The sequence below is a fragment of the Schistocerca gregaria genome, chromosome 2 (genome assembly GCF_023897955.1).
Source record: "Schistocerca gregaria isolate iqSchGreg1 chromosome 2, iqSchGreg1.2, whole genome shotgun sequence".
Classification (NCBI taxonomy): domain Eukaryota; kingdom Metazoa; phylum Arthropoda; class Insecta; order Orthoptera; family Acrididae; genus Schistocerca; species Schistocerca gregaria.
In genome coordinates this window covers 312,896,785-312,915,401 of record NC_064921.1, presented here as the reverse complement: position 1 = coordinate 312,915,401, position 18,617 = coordinate 312,896,785, and the positions used below count along the sequence as shown (strand labels likewise).

Here is an 18,617-nt window from a genome sequence, read left to right as displayed (position 1 = left end):
AGATAATTTAGTCTGTTTTTCCTTGGCTCGTGGTCGTCCCTACCTCCAAGAACAAACACTTATTTAACACAAATGTGGTGACAAAGGGACGATACACCTTTGCAGTTTTTGCAACTTCTGAGAAAGTTACTTCTTGTCCTCCCAGATTTCAATATGGTGTCTTTTTATTGGTATAACAGGAGACGGTAGGGGATCTGAACCTTATTTTCACTGTTTCCAGCAGATGTTGATCACTTATTTGCCACATTTCCATGTGGCAACTGCATTTGATATATCCAGATATCAGGCAATGTTCTTACCAGAATCGATGGATCTGTTGTTCCTGATTGTGGGTGCATTAAATTCTCATACATATTTATTTATTTAACTAATTACCTTTGATTTAGTGTGGTGTCTTTGAAATACAGGAATTTGAATCTTGGGCCAAGAATTGTTGAAATTGCCAGAATAGTAGCATGTTCTAAGTTGTCGTATCTTCTTGGCAATTGCTCCATTTTTAAATTTCATTTATACGTCTCACATTTTCGACTATCTGCCAAACACAGCTAACTAACGGGATCACTTTGCTTACTGTAACGTAAGTGGCCTCTAAAATTTCTTTTGTTACCAAATGATCTAAAAACCATCAGGGGAGTCTCAGGTATAGTTAAAAGAATCGCCCTCACTACGGACACTAACTCCAGGAATCGTTCTAACATTTACAAGCACGACTTTCATAGAGTGCGAATGTTGTTGTTGTTGTCTTCAGTCCTGAGACTGGTTTGATGCAGCTCTCCATGCTACTCTATCCTGTGCAAGCTTCTTCATCTCCCAGTACCTACTGCAACCGACATCCTTCTGAATCAGCTTAGTGTATTCATCTCTTGGTCTCCCTCTACGATTTTTACCCTCCATGCTGCCCTCCAATACTAAATTGGTGATCCCTTGATGCCTCAGAACATGTCCTACCAACTGATCTCTTCTTCTCCTCAAGTTGTGCCACAAACTTCTCTTCTCCCCAATCCTATTCAATACTTCCTCATTAGTTATGTGATCTACCCATCTAATCTTCAGCATTCTTCTATAGCACCACATTTCGAAAGCTTCTATTCTCTTCTTGTCCAAACTAGTTATTGTCCATGTTTCACTTCCATACATGGCTACACTCCATACAAATACTTTCAGAAATGACTTCCTGACACTTAAATCTATACTCGATGTTAACAAATTTCTCTTCTTCAGAAACGCTTTCCCTGCCATTGCCAGTCTACATTTGATATCCTCTCTACTTCGACCATCATCAGTTATTTTGCTCCCCAAATAGCAAAATTCCTTTACTACTTTAAGTGTCTCATTTCCTAATCTAATTCCCTCAGCATCACCCGACTTAATTCGACTACATTCCATTATTCTCGTTTTGCTTTTGTTGATGTTCATCTTATATCCTCCTTTCAAGACACTGTCCATTCCGTACAACTGCTCTTCCAGGTCCTTTGCTGTCTCTGACAGAATTACAATGTCATCGGCGAACCTCAAAGTTTTTATTTCTGCTCCATGGATTTTAATACCTACTCCGAATTTTTCTTTTGTTTCCTTTACTGCTTGCTCAATATACAGATTGAATAACATCGGGGAGAGGCTGCAACCCTGTCTTACTCCCTTCCCAATCACTGCTTCCCTTTCATGTCCTTCGACTCTTATAACTGCCATCTGGTTTCTGTACAAATTGTAAATAGCCTTTCGCTCCCTCTATTTTACCCCTGCCACCTTGAAAGAGAGTATTCTAGTCAACATTGTCAAAAGCTTTCTCTAAGTCTACAAAAGCTAGAAATGTAGGTTTGCCTTTCTTTAATCTTTCTTCTAAGATAAGTTGTAAGGTCAGTATTGTCTCACATGTTCCAGTATTTCTACGGAATCCAAACTGATCTTCCCCGAGGTCGGCTTCTACTAGTTTTCCCATTCGTCTGTAAGGAATTCGAGTTAGTATTTTGCAGCTGTGACTTATTAAACTGATAGTTCGGTAATTTTCATACCTTTCAGCACCTGCTTTCTTTGCGATTGGAATTACTATATTCTTCTTGAAGTCTGAGGGTATTTCACCTGTCTCATACATCTTGCTCACCAGCTGGTAGAGTTTTGTCACGACTGGCTCTCCCAAGGCCATCAGTAGTTCCAATGGAATGTTGTCTACTCCGGGGGCCTTGTTTCGACTCAGCTCTTTCAGTGCTCTGTCAAACTCTTCACGCAGTATCGTATCTCCCATTTCATCTTCATCTACATCCTCTTCCATTTCCACAATATTGTGCTCAAGTGCATCGCCCTTGTATAGACCCTCTATATACTCCTTCCACCTTTCTGCTTTCCCTTCTTTTCTTAGAACTGGGTTTCCATCTGAGCTCTTGATATTCATACAAGTGGTTCTCTTTTCTCCAAAGGTCTCTTTAATTTTCCTGTAGGCAGTATCTATCTTACCCCTAGTGAGATAAGACTCTACATCCTTACATTTGTCCTCTAGCCATCCCTGCTTAGTCATTTTGCACTTCCTGACGCTCTCGTTATTGAGACGTTTGTATTCCTTTTTGCCTCCTTCATTTACTGCATTTTTATATTTTCTCCTTTCATCAATTAAATTTAATATTTCTTCTGTTACCCAAGGATTTGTACTAGCTCTCGTCTTGTTACCTACTTGATCCTCCACTGCCTTCACTACTTCATCCCTCAAAGCTACCCATTCTTCTTCTACTGTATTTCTTTCCCCCATTTCTGTCAATTGTTCCCTTATGCTCTCCCTGAAACTCTGTACAACCTCTTGTTCTTTCAGTTTATCCACTTTTTTGCAGTTTCTTCAGATTTAATCTACAGTTCCTAACCGATAGGTTGTGGTCAGAGTCCACATCTGCCCCTGGAAATGTCTTATAATTTAAAACCTGGTTCCTAAATCTCTGTCTTACCATTATATAATCTATCTGATACCTTTTAGTATCTCCAGGGTTCTTCCATGTATACAACCTCCTTTCATGATTCTGAAACCCAGTGTTAGCTATGATTAAATTGTGCTCTGTGCAAAATTCTACGAGGTGGCTTCCCCTTTCATTTCTTAGCCCCAATCCATATTCACCTACTACATTTCCTTCTCTCCCTTATCCTACACTCGAATTCCAGTCACCCATGACTATTAAATTTTCGTCTCCCTTCACTATCTGAATAATTTCTTTTATTTCATCATACATTTCTTCAATTTCTGAGTCATCTGCAGAGCTAGTTGGCATATAAACTTGTACTACTGTAATAGGTGTGGGCTTCGTATCTATCTTGGCCACAATAATGCGTTCACTATGCTGTTTGTCATAGCTTACCCTCATTCCTATTTTCCTATTCTTTATTAAACCTACTGCTGCATTACCCCTATTTGATTTTGTGTTTATAACCCTGTAGTCACCTGACCAGAAGTCTTGTTCCTCCTGCCACCGAACTTCACTGATTCCCACTATATCCAACTTGAACCTACCCATTTCCCTTTTTAAATTTTCTAACCTACCTGCCTGATTAAAGGGTCTGACATTCCACGCTCCAATCCGTAGAACGCCAGTTTTCTTTCTCCTGATAACGGCATCCTCTTGAGTAGTCCCCACCTGGAGATCCGAATGGGGGACTATTTTACCTCCGGAATATTTTACCCAAGAGCACGCCATCATCATTTAATCATACAGTAAAGCTGCATGCCCTCGGGAAAAATTACGGCTGTAGTTTCCCCTTGCTTTCAGCCGCTCGCAGTACCAGCACAGCAAGGCCGTTTTGGTTATTGTTACAAGGCCAGATCAGTCAAAATAATTTATTTATTTATTTATTTTGCATACTTTCAGTCCCATCACTACCTATCGTTTTACATAATCCGTCACTTGATGCCAGTTTTAATACTTTTGACAATGTCTCCGATATTACTTATCAATCCAGTGCAGTGTTTTGCATCATCAGTGAATTTATTAACGACTAAGTTAGTCGTATGGGCAAAGCAAAGGATAATCTTCTTTTCACCAAACATGTCCCTACTGCCAACAACAGTGTTGCCATTATCTGTGATGCTAGCTGAAACTAATTCAGTTGAAATATTCCGCCTGGAGAAAATGTCTGTCAGTTTTTCGGTGATGTACAACGACGTGTGACGTTCAGTCAGTTCAAAAGCAACTTATGTTCCGCTGAGGAGTTGAATCTTGTCTAGAAAGTGAAAGTAATGCCCACAAATGATTCATTTTGGATTGTTGCTGCCCAAATATCGTAGGTATTCAAATGGTTCAAATGGCTCTGAGCACTATGGGACTTAACTGCTGAGATCATCAGGCCCCTAGAACTTAGAACTACTTAAACCTAACTAACCTAAGGACATCACACACATCCATGCCCAAGGCAGGATTCGAACCTGCGACCGTAGCGGTAGCGCGGTTCCAGGATATCGTAGGTATTGCAATAGTTTTCAGCATTCTGTACATGTGTTTTAAATATATCACTCATTGCCTCGTGGTTATCGTCAGTTCTGGTTTATATTGTTTTTTGGCTTGGCACTTTGCAACGTGGACACTGGGACGATGAGAATCACTTTTATTATAACCAGTGACTGGAGAGCATAATTTACTTACTTATTACTTCAAAAATACAAAAATCATGAGGACCGCAATAAATGTAGCACTGCACGAATTACGAGACTCAACGCGCAGAAGTCTGAGCATCCGCGAACGGAATAGATGACATGTTGTTGAACGATATCGATGTTTTTGGACTTTTGTCGTCGATGCACCAACGATTAATCATCATTCAAAACATCGATGTTAAAGTAGATATTTATGGGCAATACTCGATATTTTAAAAACATCGATGTTTACCTCGAAATTTGTGGGCGAAACTCGATGTTTTGAAAACATCGATGTATCTTTTGCTTTCCTCTCTAGAATTAAGAATTAGTTTTCCAGTAGTGGCAAAACTGAAGTAAACAACAACTCACCGAATGTTGGCTAAAGCGTTTCATTGTCTTCGCCTGTTATCTCAAAAGCGGCCTTGTGCTACTGTGTTGGGGAATGACAAGTCGTGAGAAGCATCTGGTGGTGATGTGCTAGGAAGAACATTACTCGGAAACAAGTAGATGTTCTCGTGAAGCTTGTGTTTATATTTTGTAGCGTCTTAGTTACGTGAGATGACAACTCAGAAACGATGTCATATTCGCTACAGCTGTGTGTGTTACGGACAAGTAATTTTAGTTTCTCACCAGGTTGAATGTGAGGACTATAGGCCTATAATACACTCCGTATTAGAATCGCTGTGTGATGCGGGATCTGATAAACTGACGTACCCCGTAGACAGGTAACATACGACAAACCCAGTTGTATATTCCTTGCTTGGACATACATAGTAAGCAGCATAATACGGTGCCTTCCAGTTATTTTATTTATATAGTATTTAAAATGTATCTCGTGAAAGTTCTACCTGCTCTTTTAATCGGCGGACCCTTGATGTCCAGCCTGTTATTCAAATTAATATATTTGTTAATGATATTAAAGTCACCTTGTCATTCAGAGAACGAGTGAAATTGTAAATATTAGGAGCTCAGCTTCTTCTTCGTCTTTTTAAAACGCTTAAAGCAAAATTACTGATTCTGTTATACTTGAATACGTTTGGGACTGACCAAGTGCTTTAGCCTACTTTCGAATTTCAGTTGTCTGGTTATATTTTTGTGTTTTTTGATCATGGAGCTTTCATTTTCTTTCAGCTTTCAAGTTCATGTTTTGATCGACGAAGATTTTTGTTTCGCCTGTGTTACGAAGAGAACGAATGAACACTACATTCCTTTCAAATTCCTGGATACAGTGAAGGACAGATTTTCTGGAATATCGAGCCTCATTTCCAGATCATTAAGGGCAACGGAAAATGAATTTGAACGTGATTTTGCTCCCGTACTTGCATCTGTGATGGTGAATAATTTTCTGTTTACATTGTTAGTAGTTATGTTCAGAAATCCATTTATGATTTAAGAGTCACATACTAAATAAATAATTTGTGAAATGTAGATGTTAAAGATTTTTCATCAGAGAACACTACCTTATTTATGTATACATGTACTATCAAAGAGACGTGGCATGACGCCATAAAAGCAGTTGCCAATTCACCGCAATCCTGATTTATATTCCAATGTATCGTATCAGTCTTAGGAAATGCAGTGGAAATGATTTATCACCTCAAATATATGAGCCTTGTATTTCAAAAGCCATTCTCTAGCCCACAAGTGAGTTGTATTGATTGTTGTGAATAAGATGCAATGTGAAAAACAGGTGTACTGTGCTACCACAAACCTCAAATGCTACATTAGCTGGTGGACATTTTCATAAGCAGAGAGACAGATAGTCATTTCTCTTCTTTTTAACAATGATAAGTTTTGTCCAGAATGTTGGGAATTATAATTTGGGTAGGACAGATGTAACAACCTTTGTGCCCCATGTCAGTGTTTATAGCAGTATATCATAAAGTTGTTCATACTTTCAAGATATGATGGCACATCCAAAATAAAAATGTACCTAACTGAGGGAAATATGAAGCCACTGTTGACTAATGATGATGTGAACTGACAGATGACAGCTTTATGTGTTGGTTTTCATCCCATAATTTGTGTATTTAGGTATTTAGACTTAAAAAAGACCTTTAACTATCTTCAGGGTGCACATATTCAGTCATATTACCAAACTGAAGAATGGGAATCAGTCACTAAATGCACTGCTTATTACTACTCTGTGTGTGCTGTACACTTTTGTACTCAAGAAACAGTGAGGAAAGTGATTTTTAAGGAAGTGTTACATGTGTTAATTGTGTTGTCTACACTGTAGACAAGTGTGCGTTTGTCCTAAATCTTGAGTGGATAATTGTCTGCAGTCTTGTCATCTACTGATCATGAACAGATAGACCGACACTGTGCCCCCTCAGCTAAATAATTGGTTAGGAATGTGCTGCTGATCTTTTGAGTAAACTAGAAACATTCAATACCTGTTGTCTACTTTGCCCCATGATGTAATTGTGTTGGTGTTTGATGTAATGGTGGCACAGTATATTTGAAATTTATCATGTTTGCAGTGGGTGTGTTGGAGTAAGCAGTGCCATGTTTCTAGTGTCTGGTGTTTATGTTTGTTAATTGTTTGTGAATGGTGTTAGTTTTATTGGACTCTTTGGGTGCTGTTGCAATAGGGTCGACCAAAGCATCCGATCCCAGCCCCGATCCCACCTGCCGGCTTTGACCCATGACGTAAGGCTCTTGTGATGTGTGACTTCATGATGGCGCAGAATTTAGTTTGTGAGAGTGGCATGTTTGTAGGTGTCATTTTGATGCGATCGGTGGCTCTCTCTGGTGGCGTGTTAGGTGATGTTTTTGTGTGGCGTCGTGTGTGAATTTTGGTAAATTGCTTTTTTTATGTCCATATGTATGGATGTGACTGACAGGGTCAACCATTTTTGGTTGTCGGCTATGATGGGGGACAGTGTGTTGTCTCTAATAAAATTTCTTCAACTGTTCGGATTTTTGGATGAAGTCGTGAAGTGTTCAGTATGTGTTAGGTCCTAATTTATGGGATTGGGAGCTGCTGTTGAGGTATATAGGTCAAGGGAAGGGTTCGATCCCAATTTATGAGATCGGTAGCTGCTGTTGAGCTATATAGGTCAAGGGAAGTGTTCGATCCCAATTTATGGGATCGGGAGCTGCTGTTGAGCTACATAGGTCAAGGGAAGTGTCCAATTCCAGATGATATTGTGTTTAGTGGTATTTGGGGAGTTTTGTGATTTTTTTTTTTTTTTTTTTTTTTTCCATCGTGTTTCGTGGTGTTGTATGGGGGTGGGTATCTAAATTTGTTTGTATTTAGTGTCGTTAGGCTTTTTTGGAATGTGTGTGTGTTTGTTTTTCGATGTATTTTCCTCCTCATAATGTGTACGTAACGACTTTATATGCGCCATATTGGAATCGTGGTTTATGGTCGTTTTCGCCATATTTGTGTCGTCATGGGTCAAAGCAGACGATCGGGATCGGATGCTTCTGTATTTCCATTGCAATAATATGGGAAGACTTTGTGCTGATGTATAAGTGAGTCACTGTGATGTTGGCAATTCTGAGTAATAGATTTGGTCTCAGCTTTGGAACTGTTAACATTATGTGTTGTTTATTGTTGGAGATTTAATTTTATGTTTTGTTAAGTATGAATGTGACAATAAAGTGCATGAGTTGGTCCCTGCATGTCGCAGTGGGGATGACATGTTAAGTACAATTACATTCCTACTGTTACTCGGTGTAGTTACTGAGTATGTAAAGTGCTATATTTGTGGAGAGGGTACTAGATTGACCAAAAGTGGCAGCATCTTGGACCAGGAACCAGTATAAGTGGCATTGTCAGCAGGACAACATATGGCATTCTATCCAGAGGGATTCCTGGTTTGAGAAGTCTAGATTTGCGATTTGGAAGATAGTTTTTGCTATTACTAGATGGACATAATTGTGTGTTGGCTGCCCTTGGTTTGTAGGTATGCTTTTATGGTTTTATTGTAGTGTGAATGGTGTTTTTGTTTATGTGCATAACTCTGTCTCTTGTACATCTTAACCAACATTAGTGATTTTTTATGAATTTTTTGCTTACGTTTTGTTGCCGGTAATTATCTTGGGTTGTGAGTGGTAGTGGTCTTGGCATTTGCTTTACTTACATTGATGAGCTTAGTTTTTCGATGTTAATTATGTGAGCAAGTTTTGATTTTATGGTATCTTGGGTAGGTCAATTGGTGCTACCAGTATCATCTTTCATCACTTTTTGCAATTCTTTTTTTTCCCCCCTACAGGATTTTAGTGTTGGTATTGGTTGTTGAAGTTGAGATATGTACCTCAGTTGATGTTTTCAACACCAGTTATCTTGTTGTTTCATGTTGTTTATTTTGCTGCTGATGTGATTTTTCGATTATGTTAGATGTTTGTTCCTCCCCACCCCCCAAACCCCATTTTCACCACAAGTGTCTCATTACTTCCAATATTTATTATTAAGAATTTGCATGATTCTGTGTTTGCACACCATGAAAACATTTATGATTATTGGTAATCACTTTGAAATTGTGTGTATCTTGGGCCATTTTATCTTAAATTTGAGTGAGGTGGTACTGTAGTAACGATATTCAACATCCATTAGGGAGAAGCAGGATGCAAACCTGCCCCCCCCCCCCCCCCCCCCCCCCGCCCCCATCCAGAAATTTGGATTTTCTAACCCAATTAAGACTAGTGCCAGGATGATGACTTAGTACCCCATTAGTAAGATGTTAAACCTTAATCTTCATTCCTTCTTTACTTTGAAAAGTACACACAGTGTTCAAGAGTATAGGAATTAAAGTTCAGCATATTTATATTGTCTGGTGAAACAGTTAAAAAACTGATGTTTCTTTTATGAACTGGCCTTTGCACATTGTGAAGTCGGTAGAGAAAATTCATATATATATATATATATATATATATATATATATATATATATTAAAAACAAAGATTCCAAGACTTACCAAGCGGGAAAGCGCTGGTAGATAGGCACAATAAAATAACACACAAACACACACACAAAATTTCTAGCTTTCGCAACCGACGGTTGCTTCTTCAGGAAAGAGGGAAGGAGAGGGAAAGACGAAAGGATGTAGGTTTTAAGGGAGAGGGTAAGGAGTCATTCCAATCCCGGGAGCGGAAAGACTTACCTTAGTCCAATGGCCAGCTTCACACATCCGTCCACATCAAGCCCACCAACAAGCAACAGTACCTCCATTATGACAGCTGCCACCCATTCCATATCAAACGGTCCCTTCCCTACAGCCTAGGCCTTCGTGGCAAACAAATCTGCTCTAGTCCTGAATCCCTGAACCATTACACCAACAACCTGAAAACAGCTTTCGCATCCTGCAACTACCCTCCCGAACTGGTACAGAAGCAAATAACCAGAGCCACTTCCTCATCCCCACAAACCCAGAACCTCTCACAGAAGAACCCCAAAAGTGCCCCACTCGTGACTGGATACTTCCCGGGACTGGATCAGACTCTGAATGTGGCTCTCCAGCAAGGATACGACTTCCTAAAATCCTGCCCCGAAATGAGATCCATCCTTCATGAAATCCTCCTCACTCCACCAAGAGTGTCTTTCTGCCGTCCACCTAACCTTCGTAACCTCTTGGTTCATCCCTATGAAATCCCCAAACCACCTTCCCTACCCTCTGGCTCCTACCCTTGTAACCGCCCCCGGTGTAAAACCTGTCCTATGCACCCTCCCACCACCACTTACTCCAGTCCTGTAACGCGGAAGGTGTACACGATCACAGACAGAGCCACGTGTGAAAGCACCCACGTGATTTACCAACTGACCTGCCTACACTGTGATGCTTTCTATGTGGGAATGACCCCCACGTGATTTACCAACTGACCTGCCTACACTGTGGCGCTTTCTATGTGGGAATGACCAGCAACAAACTGTCCATTCGCATGAATGGACACCGGCAGACAGTGTTTGTTGGTAATGAGGATCACCCTGTGGCTAAACATGCCTTGGTGCACGGCCAGCACATCTTGGCACAGTGTTACACCGTCTGGGTTATCTGGATACTTCCCACCAACACCAATCTATCTGAACTCCGGAGATGGGAACTTGCCCTTCAGTATATCCTCTCTTCTCGATATCCGCCAGGCCTCAGCCTCCGCTAATTTCAAGTTGCCGCCGCTCATACCTCACATGTCTTTCAAGAACTTCTTTGCCTCTGTACTTCCGCCTCGACTGACATCTCTACCCGAACTCTTTGCCTTTATAAATGTCTGTGTGTGTCTGTGTATGTGCGGATGGATATGCGTGTGTGTGTGTGAGTGTACACCTGTCCTTTTTTCCCCCTAAGGTAAGTCTTTCTGCTCCCGGGATTGGAATGACTCCTTACCCTCTCCCTTAAAACCTACATCCTTTCGTCTTTCCCTCTCCTTCCCTCTTTCCTGAAGAAGCAACCGTTGGTTGCGAAAGCTAGAAATTTTGTGTGTGTGTTTGTGTGTTATTTTATTGTGCCTGTCTACCGGCGCTTCTGCGCTTGGTAAGTCTTGGAATTTTTGTTTTTAATATATTTTTCCCATGTGGAAGTTTCTTTCTATTTTATTTACATCATATACTTATATACACGCACTTAAAATTTTAAATAATAAACCAAAGCTTTCAGTCATACTTTATCATGTGAACTGCTCAGCAGGTTAGGATGTAGGCCAACTAACTGAATTGTAGTCCATAGGAACAAATTTGCAGTGAAACGTTTTGAAAAATATGCTTAAACTAATGAGAAAAGTTGCCTTTATATTTTATTCTCTAGTTCAGCTGAGAATGGAGTCCTTATTGCTACATTAATAGTTCAATTTTGTGACCCACAGAAACTACTGAAAGATATGATAAGGATTGTGGCTTGCAAGCTGTGTAGGTTTTGCCCTTGTTTACTGTATTAGGTGAAGGTACTGATGTTGCTGCTGGCAGTTTCTTTTTATTTGTCATTAATATGCTAGTGATTGACATTCATCCACAACCTCTCACGTGACTGCATTCAGTTGCATGTATGATAATTCCTGCTTCATTTATATCTTGTTTCTCGCATCATTGTAACACAAGGGTATTGGAGCAGGATATGAGTGGAGGGATAATAGATATAGTAATGACTATATGAAATTACAGAAATGAGAGTCTTATTGATGTTGTATTAAGAAGTTTCCTCATTTTGTGCTTGTTGAATTAAGTAATGTCATATAACATAAATGTATGGCAGCAGGACAAGAAGCTCAAATGTGGAGATGAGGTTAAGTAGTCAGCGGAAGACAGAAAAATAATAGGATAAGATTAACAGACCAACATAAAAATGGTCCTGTCAAGAGTAATAAATTGCTGAATATATACTCTGACAGAAAAGTGGAGAACTAACTGCGTCCATCTTCATTCTGCCTTCATCACCAAAAATGTTTGTATGCGAACATATTAGCACTTTTCCAACACAGAACATTCTAAATCCTTTTACCCAGGCTCTCTTTGTAATTAAGCTTTCATACTCAGCATCTCCTCATCACAGCTACTGTCCGTATATGTCTCCCTCCCACCGTCTCATCTTTGTCCCTTTGATTTATGATATATCCCTCTGCTACCGTCTCCTCTGTCACTTACGCTGACTTCTTTTATTTTTCTTTCCCACTGCCACTGTCTTCACCATATCTCAGCAGCTTAAAAATTCTATGGGTCCATCATATTTGTGTTGCCTATATCCTTGCTTTTAAAATTTTGGTTCAAAATATGACCTCTCCTATACGTATATGTTGAAGTTTGTCAGTCTGGGAGGGTCCAGAGCTCCCAAAGCCTTTGTATGGCCTCACCTCATCTGTATCTTTTATTTCCATTGCTTCCTCTCTCTCTCTCTCTCTCTCTCTCTCTCTCTCTATCTATCTATCTCTCTCTCCCGCTGCTCTGTCTCCATCTGTCTCCCTTTCTTTTTTACTGCACTCTCTCTCACTGGCAATCAATATCTGTTCTCTCTGTCTCCCACTGCTAATGACTTTTCCATCTTTCTCTTTCACAGACACTTTTCTATCTCATTGTCATTGTCTCCTCTTTCTTTCTCTCCCACGGGCACTGCCTCCTCTCTCTTCCAGTATCTCTGTCTCTCTGCTACTCTTTCAGCACAAAAAAGGGTGAATATGTTCAGTTTTCAACATGTTTTGTGGTGAAGGCAGAATTAGGTTTGAAGCAGCTGGTCCCCACTTTTCTGTCAGAGTCTTTTAAATAGGAACATATTCACCTTTTTGTGCTGTGACTGAAGCATTTTTCCACTGGTACCGACTGCCTGCCATGTTATCCTCATCCCACAGGCGTCACTGGATGCGGATATGGAGGCGCATGTGGTCAGCACACTGCTCTCCCGGCCGCATGTCAGTTTCCGAGACTGGAACTGCTACTTCTCAATCAGGTAGTTCCTCAGTTTGCCTCTCAAGGGCTGAGTGCACCCCACTTGCTAACAGCACTCGGCAGACCCGATGGTCGCCCATCCAAGTGCTAGCCCAGCCAGACAGCGCTTAACTTCGGTGCTCTGACGGGAACTGATGTTACCACTGCGGCAGGGCCGTTGGCCACGCATAATATAAGGTTAACACAAAATCATTTGCGCTTTTCATTTTTTCTGGATACTGAGCTCATCGATCGCCATTCATCAAAAATGCTTGGCTTACGATTTGCATCTTAAAAGAGTTGAAATGTTGTTAGAAATATTTTACTGAATTTGAAGTTTGTCCAGTTTTCCCTAATTTTTGGCAGTCATTTTAGTTTCTTTCCAGCCATGTTAAGATCCTTTTTAGCCCACTTTTAGGTGTGAAGTGCCCTTTGTACAGAGGCAGCTCATCATAAAGTTTTATTGGTCAAAAAATTCTGATTAAAATCATAGTTTGGTGATCTCAAAACCCTTGTGATAAGCCTAGGATGCTTGCAGTGTGTTCTCTCAGTAAAACTACATTTACCCTTCAGACCAGACACTAAGTGAATTTTATGTGCAGATGTATGATAACTTTGAACCTCTGCATCTCGATAATGGATAAGGAAATCCAAAAAAGTTTCAAGATTCCCTGAGAATATTGTCTTAATAACATACTGTAAAAATTTTGGGCAATCTGCATTGAATAGAAATGACAGAAGTGGCCTTCCTGTTGGTACTTCACATATCCAAAAATCATTGTTTTTCAGCCTATTCCTGGCAACCGACCATGAACAGGTGCTTTTATAAGGTGGCTAAGGTCCACACTAGATCATACCTAATGCAAAAGAACAAACCAATTTGCTCCATTTGTGTGGGCTGGAGGAAGTGTGTACTGTTTAAATTTTGACCCTGTTCTGTAGGCTAGCTAGAGAATGGCCGTTCTTCTGTTAGTTATGCAAACGGTCACTAGGCCAAAGACTATCCAAAACACTTGACCCCTTATCTCTTCAACCAATAGAGCCCAAGACACAGTGCCCTGAAAACTTGGATTTTCACGCATGGCTTTTTAGAACATATTGGTCCTGTGCACTGTCATGCACTGACTGATTAAGTTAAAGGAAGAAAAAAGAAATAGATAAGAATGGCAAAATTTTGAATAGTGTTGACAGTATGGCAGATATACTGATTCACTGGATAAATGTTTCATGTATTTCTTGCTATGTCACAGTTGTATGTAATCTCTGGCTTTCAATTTCTTTGTCGTCAGATCTTACCTGTAGGCTGTGTGGTACTTTATCTGGTGTCCAAATTACACCATGAAGATGTCACAAAGCATATGAAAGTTCTGTGATTCCAGGCATCTCCATGATGTAATTTGACCAACTAAGTAAAATACCACACAGCCTACACATATCTCCTGAATATGACAACAGTGGAAATTGTTGAGAGCATAATATTACATGTAAATCTAACACTGCAAGGAATCTGTGAATAAACATTTATCCAAGAATGTCGCCCCAAAATTTTTTTGTTCTTATACTGATTAAATGTTGAAGAGAAAGAGTAATGGTGAGAAAAGCTGTGCCAGTGATAATAAATAAAATCTGAATTATGAGTCATTTTAGGTAAGACATTGAGAGTGTTATTCACTAAATAACATAATTATAAAGAAAACTAGGCATGTGAAAATCACATATCTTGTTGCATTCACCCGGAACTAGTGTGAGCTGACAACTAAGTGTTGCATGCAAGCATCTTATACAAGCATTTGATTAGGGAATCTGGAGTTTTCACTACTTGTTGCGTATTGAACTACATCACATTAGTGAAGATTTGGAAGCCTACAGACTTGACTGGTTTTAGTTTTATTTAATGTTGAAATATTTTTCTAAATTATTGTATTTTGTAGGCTTAGGCTAGGGAGAGATTTCAACGTTCTGTGATATTTGTTCTTTCCAGTTCAGACATTCATCCAGGATTATGCCAAGATTTTATACTGCTTATTGACAGGGTAACTGGCTACCATTAGAGAGTGTTGGAAAAACTGTTTCACAAAAATGGCCACTAGTGGTACTTCTCCAGAGCATAACTTCAGAGTGTGCAGCTTAATGCTCAGAATCTGTACTGAGCAAATGTCATTGGGCATTTTCAGTAATGAAGTTGCTGTGTTATGTGTTTACAGGAGTCTGATTGACATTTGTCATGAATATTAAGAGTTTTAAGGTAGTATGTTAGCTTTTGATGAACATTGCAGTCAGAGGCTTTATAGATACTGTGGGTAATAAGCTGATTATCCTATAGTCACTTGGTGGTTTTGAGTGTTAACTCTGGGGTATTGGTCAAATTAAGCTTTTCTTCCACTCAGTAGACTATGTACTACTAACAAGGGAGAGATTGTAGGCGTCTGTTCCACTGCCTACAAGACAGCAAGCATACCTAATTTTGGCTTTGTGCACATTTCAGTTTGCTTGGTTCCACAACTTCCTGTGTTCTTCAGAGATTGGATTTCAGCTGAATCTTCTATGTGCAGAGAATGGCTGTGTGGAGTCCAATGAGTTTTATCTAGAGGTTACATAATATACACATTGTTAAAGTGACACAAGCTTCTTAGATTCTCTGTAGAGCAAGATCTTAGCTGCAGGTCTTACAAGCTTATACTGTGGCACTAGCAAAGACGGGGATGATTGGATAGATGGTAACTCACTGTTTGGGTGCTTATACATTACTCAGATGAAAAATTTCTTATTACCGGTGGATACATTTATGCATTCTCACCATCCTCATGAAGAGTTTATAAGTGATCAGCCCTACAAAGCATATAGACAGAGAGACAACCAGAAGGCAAGGAGGTTTTTGGTTTGTGTCACATCTTTGAAAGATTAATTTCTCAGAAGTTCAGCTGGTAAACAGGATATAAAGCTGATCAGAATGAGCTATTAACAAATGTCCATTTGGCATTAGCTACAAGTAGCTCCCAGAAATGTTCATTGCGGCTGTCTGAAGACTGACCTGACAGCCAGAAGGGAGACAAAGATTACAGTAGACATTGTGTGGGTGACAAAAGCTACCATTGTCCAGGTCAAAACGAACATCACCTGGTGATTTTGGTGAAAGACACGCTAGCTGATAGAAAGTATCAGAAAGGAGCTGGCTGTTTAATGGCAAGCAGTAGTTCTCAACATGCAATCATGAAGTGGCAGAGGAAGTGGCTTAACACTAGAACGGCAGAGTTAATGACAGTCATAAAACGGCAAAAAGTGGTCATTTTGACCCTATATAAAAATCTTCATATTTGACTTAAACAAGTACTTCTTTTAGTGTTTGTTAATCCATACTTTATTTCTAGTAATTGCAACAATTATTAACAATTATAAATAATTACAATTTTTTTGAACAGCAGTGTGTCATACAAATTTATTGTTGCTACTGCTAACAAGATTTTAACTATAGATTTTAATTTGTTAACTATTCATACAACCTTCTAGACACATTTGGTATAATTCTTCCATTTTATTCTCACATATGTTTTACAAACAACTCTATTACTTTTCACTCAAGTCATTTGAAGCTGCTAGACACACTTAGCGCAGATGATTTCTGTTTTACAAGCACATTTTCCGCATGCGGATTTTGTGGCACTTAACACGGATTTCACTGGTCTTGTTGCCTTTGCAGAGAGTGATTTGGCACTTCCTCCGCTTTTATCCTCTTTCTTTTCCTGATATTCTTGCTCTTTCATTCCCTTGAGTTCATTTGCCAGTTTAAGTACGAACTTCTTCCTTTCCCTTTTCTTCTTCGTTACTGTGTTATAGATGACCATGCATTTATTGCTGCCATGTCCAGTATGTTGTAGAAGGTTTCAGGTTTTTTTTCTTTCCTTCGTTGCTCTACTTCAGTTTTCAGCGTACTCAGAAGAATGACATTTTTATTCTTTTTTCCCTGCTATACAGTCAAGGTGCAGTCTCTGTTGCCACTATTGTGCAGTATTGTAGTGGAGAGTATTTCAGCATTCGGCGTCTTTACTTCATCCAGGATTTCAAGATGTAACTTGTTCATTGTACAAACTAATGAAGTTTCCTTTTCTTTGATTTTTTTAGCAAGTTGAAGAAATGTAAAGAAGTTGTCTTTGGTCACATTTCTTCCTTGATTTACAAATGGCTCCCTGAGATGTAGGACGATGTACTCTCCAAGTGGTTGTTTCTCTCTATGCGTTTCCTCTTTGCCAAAGTATGAGAAAGCATTGCATATATACTTTGTCGTTACATCGACAGCCAACCAGAATTTGAGACCATATTTGTCTGGTTTGTTGGACACGAATTGAGTAAACCTGCATCTTAGCTTTGCTTGGTAACAGTTGCTTGTTAGTGGTTATACTTTCTCCAGGACAGTAAAAGTAAATACTGTTTTCAGTGAAGTTTCCCCAAATTGCAGATACAAGAGTGAATTTGTTGGCTCCCAGGCATTCAGCCTGGGTTGATTTCTCGTCAAAATGGAGAAATCTGAGAAGCTCCTGAAATCTGTCACTTGGCATAAGGTCGTTGATAAAAGCAGGCCCCCAGATCATCCACAGACATACCTTTTGTGCACAATACACCCCGATCATACATGATGGCTATCAATTTCTCCAGTTCGTCAAGTGACATAGTCCAGTCATTGTTTTTAGTACTTTTTGAGTTCTTGATTCTGTGTATTTCATGAGACTTAGCATTGCGTCATCAAAAATAAGATAGAGGACTCTGATGACAGAGCTATCTACTCGTTCGCAAACATAAGCAGTGGTATCTATCTCTCTACTTTAGAACATTTGTGGCTGATCACCTTCCAGAAAATGAATAATTTCCAATTTCCCACACGGTTCCATCCCTTGCAGTCTTCTTTGTAGATGCTTCCAACTGTACCTGCTGTGGTGAAAGAGGTGGTGATTGACGTATATCAGCATCTGAATCCTCTTCCACTAACTGCCCCTCTTTCACAATGTCTTCATCTTCACTTGTGTCAGGTACATAATCATCATCTTCCTCAATGAAGTCGATTTCCGTTTCAACTTCGGAATTATCTAAGAGATGTAACATTTCTTCATCAGAAAGTCCAAGTTGATGATACATGTTCAAAAACATGTTTCACAGACAGACTGCCTGAGTGACACAACATAAGCTGTGGTGTACTGGAATGTACACACATCAAGTTGCAACAATGAGGAACAACTGCTCTGCATTACTGCTCACTATTGCCACTGTATTGCTGGATAATTTACTTATATTCAAAAGAGAAATTACAGTGGAGCCTAATTGCCCCCTTCTGCAGTTCTCGGTATACTGAATGAAATGGCAAAGAAAATTAAAATATTTTGTAAATACTAAACATCTTCAGAAAGAGGACAAAAAATCACAAAAAGTCATATAATGTCATTAATGAAGTAAATAAATTGGATATGACAAAGAACGAAAAACGTGTGAATGGAGTCATTTTGATGCCTCCCTCCATTCTAATGTTAAATACAAGTTATCAGAGGATTCAGATAGAAGTGATACTGGAATTATAGTTTGTTGCTAACAGATGTAAACCAAATAAAAATGCAAATTAAATTGTGATAAATATAAAAGCTTAGATATGCCGTGCAGTAAAATGCAGTCACA

The 18,617-nt window shown here is 39.5% G+C and overlaps 1 protein-coding gene across 1 annotated transcript in view; it reads left to right on the top strand.

The window, feature by feature from the left end:
* Positions 1-4,925: 4,925 nt before the first annotated feature.
* LOC126336934 (uncharacterized) overlaps positions 4,926-18,617 on the top strand; it is a 28,907-nt gene continuing 15,215 nt past the window's right edge. Inside the window, exons 1-2 of the mRNA XM_050001108.1 lie at positions 4,926-5,331; positions 5,738-5,939. Coding sequence (XP_049857065.1) covers positions 5,165-5,331; positions 5,738-5,939 — 369 coding nt within the window. The 5' untranslated portion in view covers positions 4,926-5,164. The remainder of the gene's footprint in view (positions 5,332-5,737; positions 5,940-18,617) is intronic.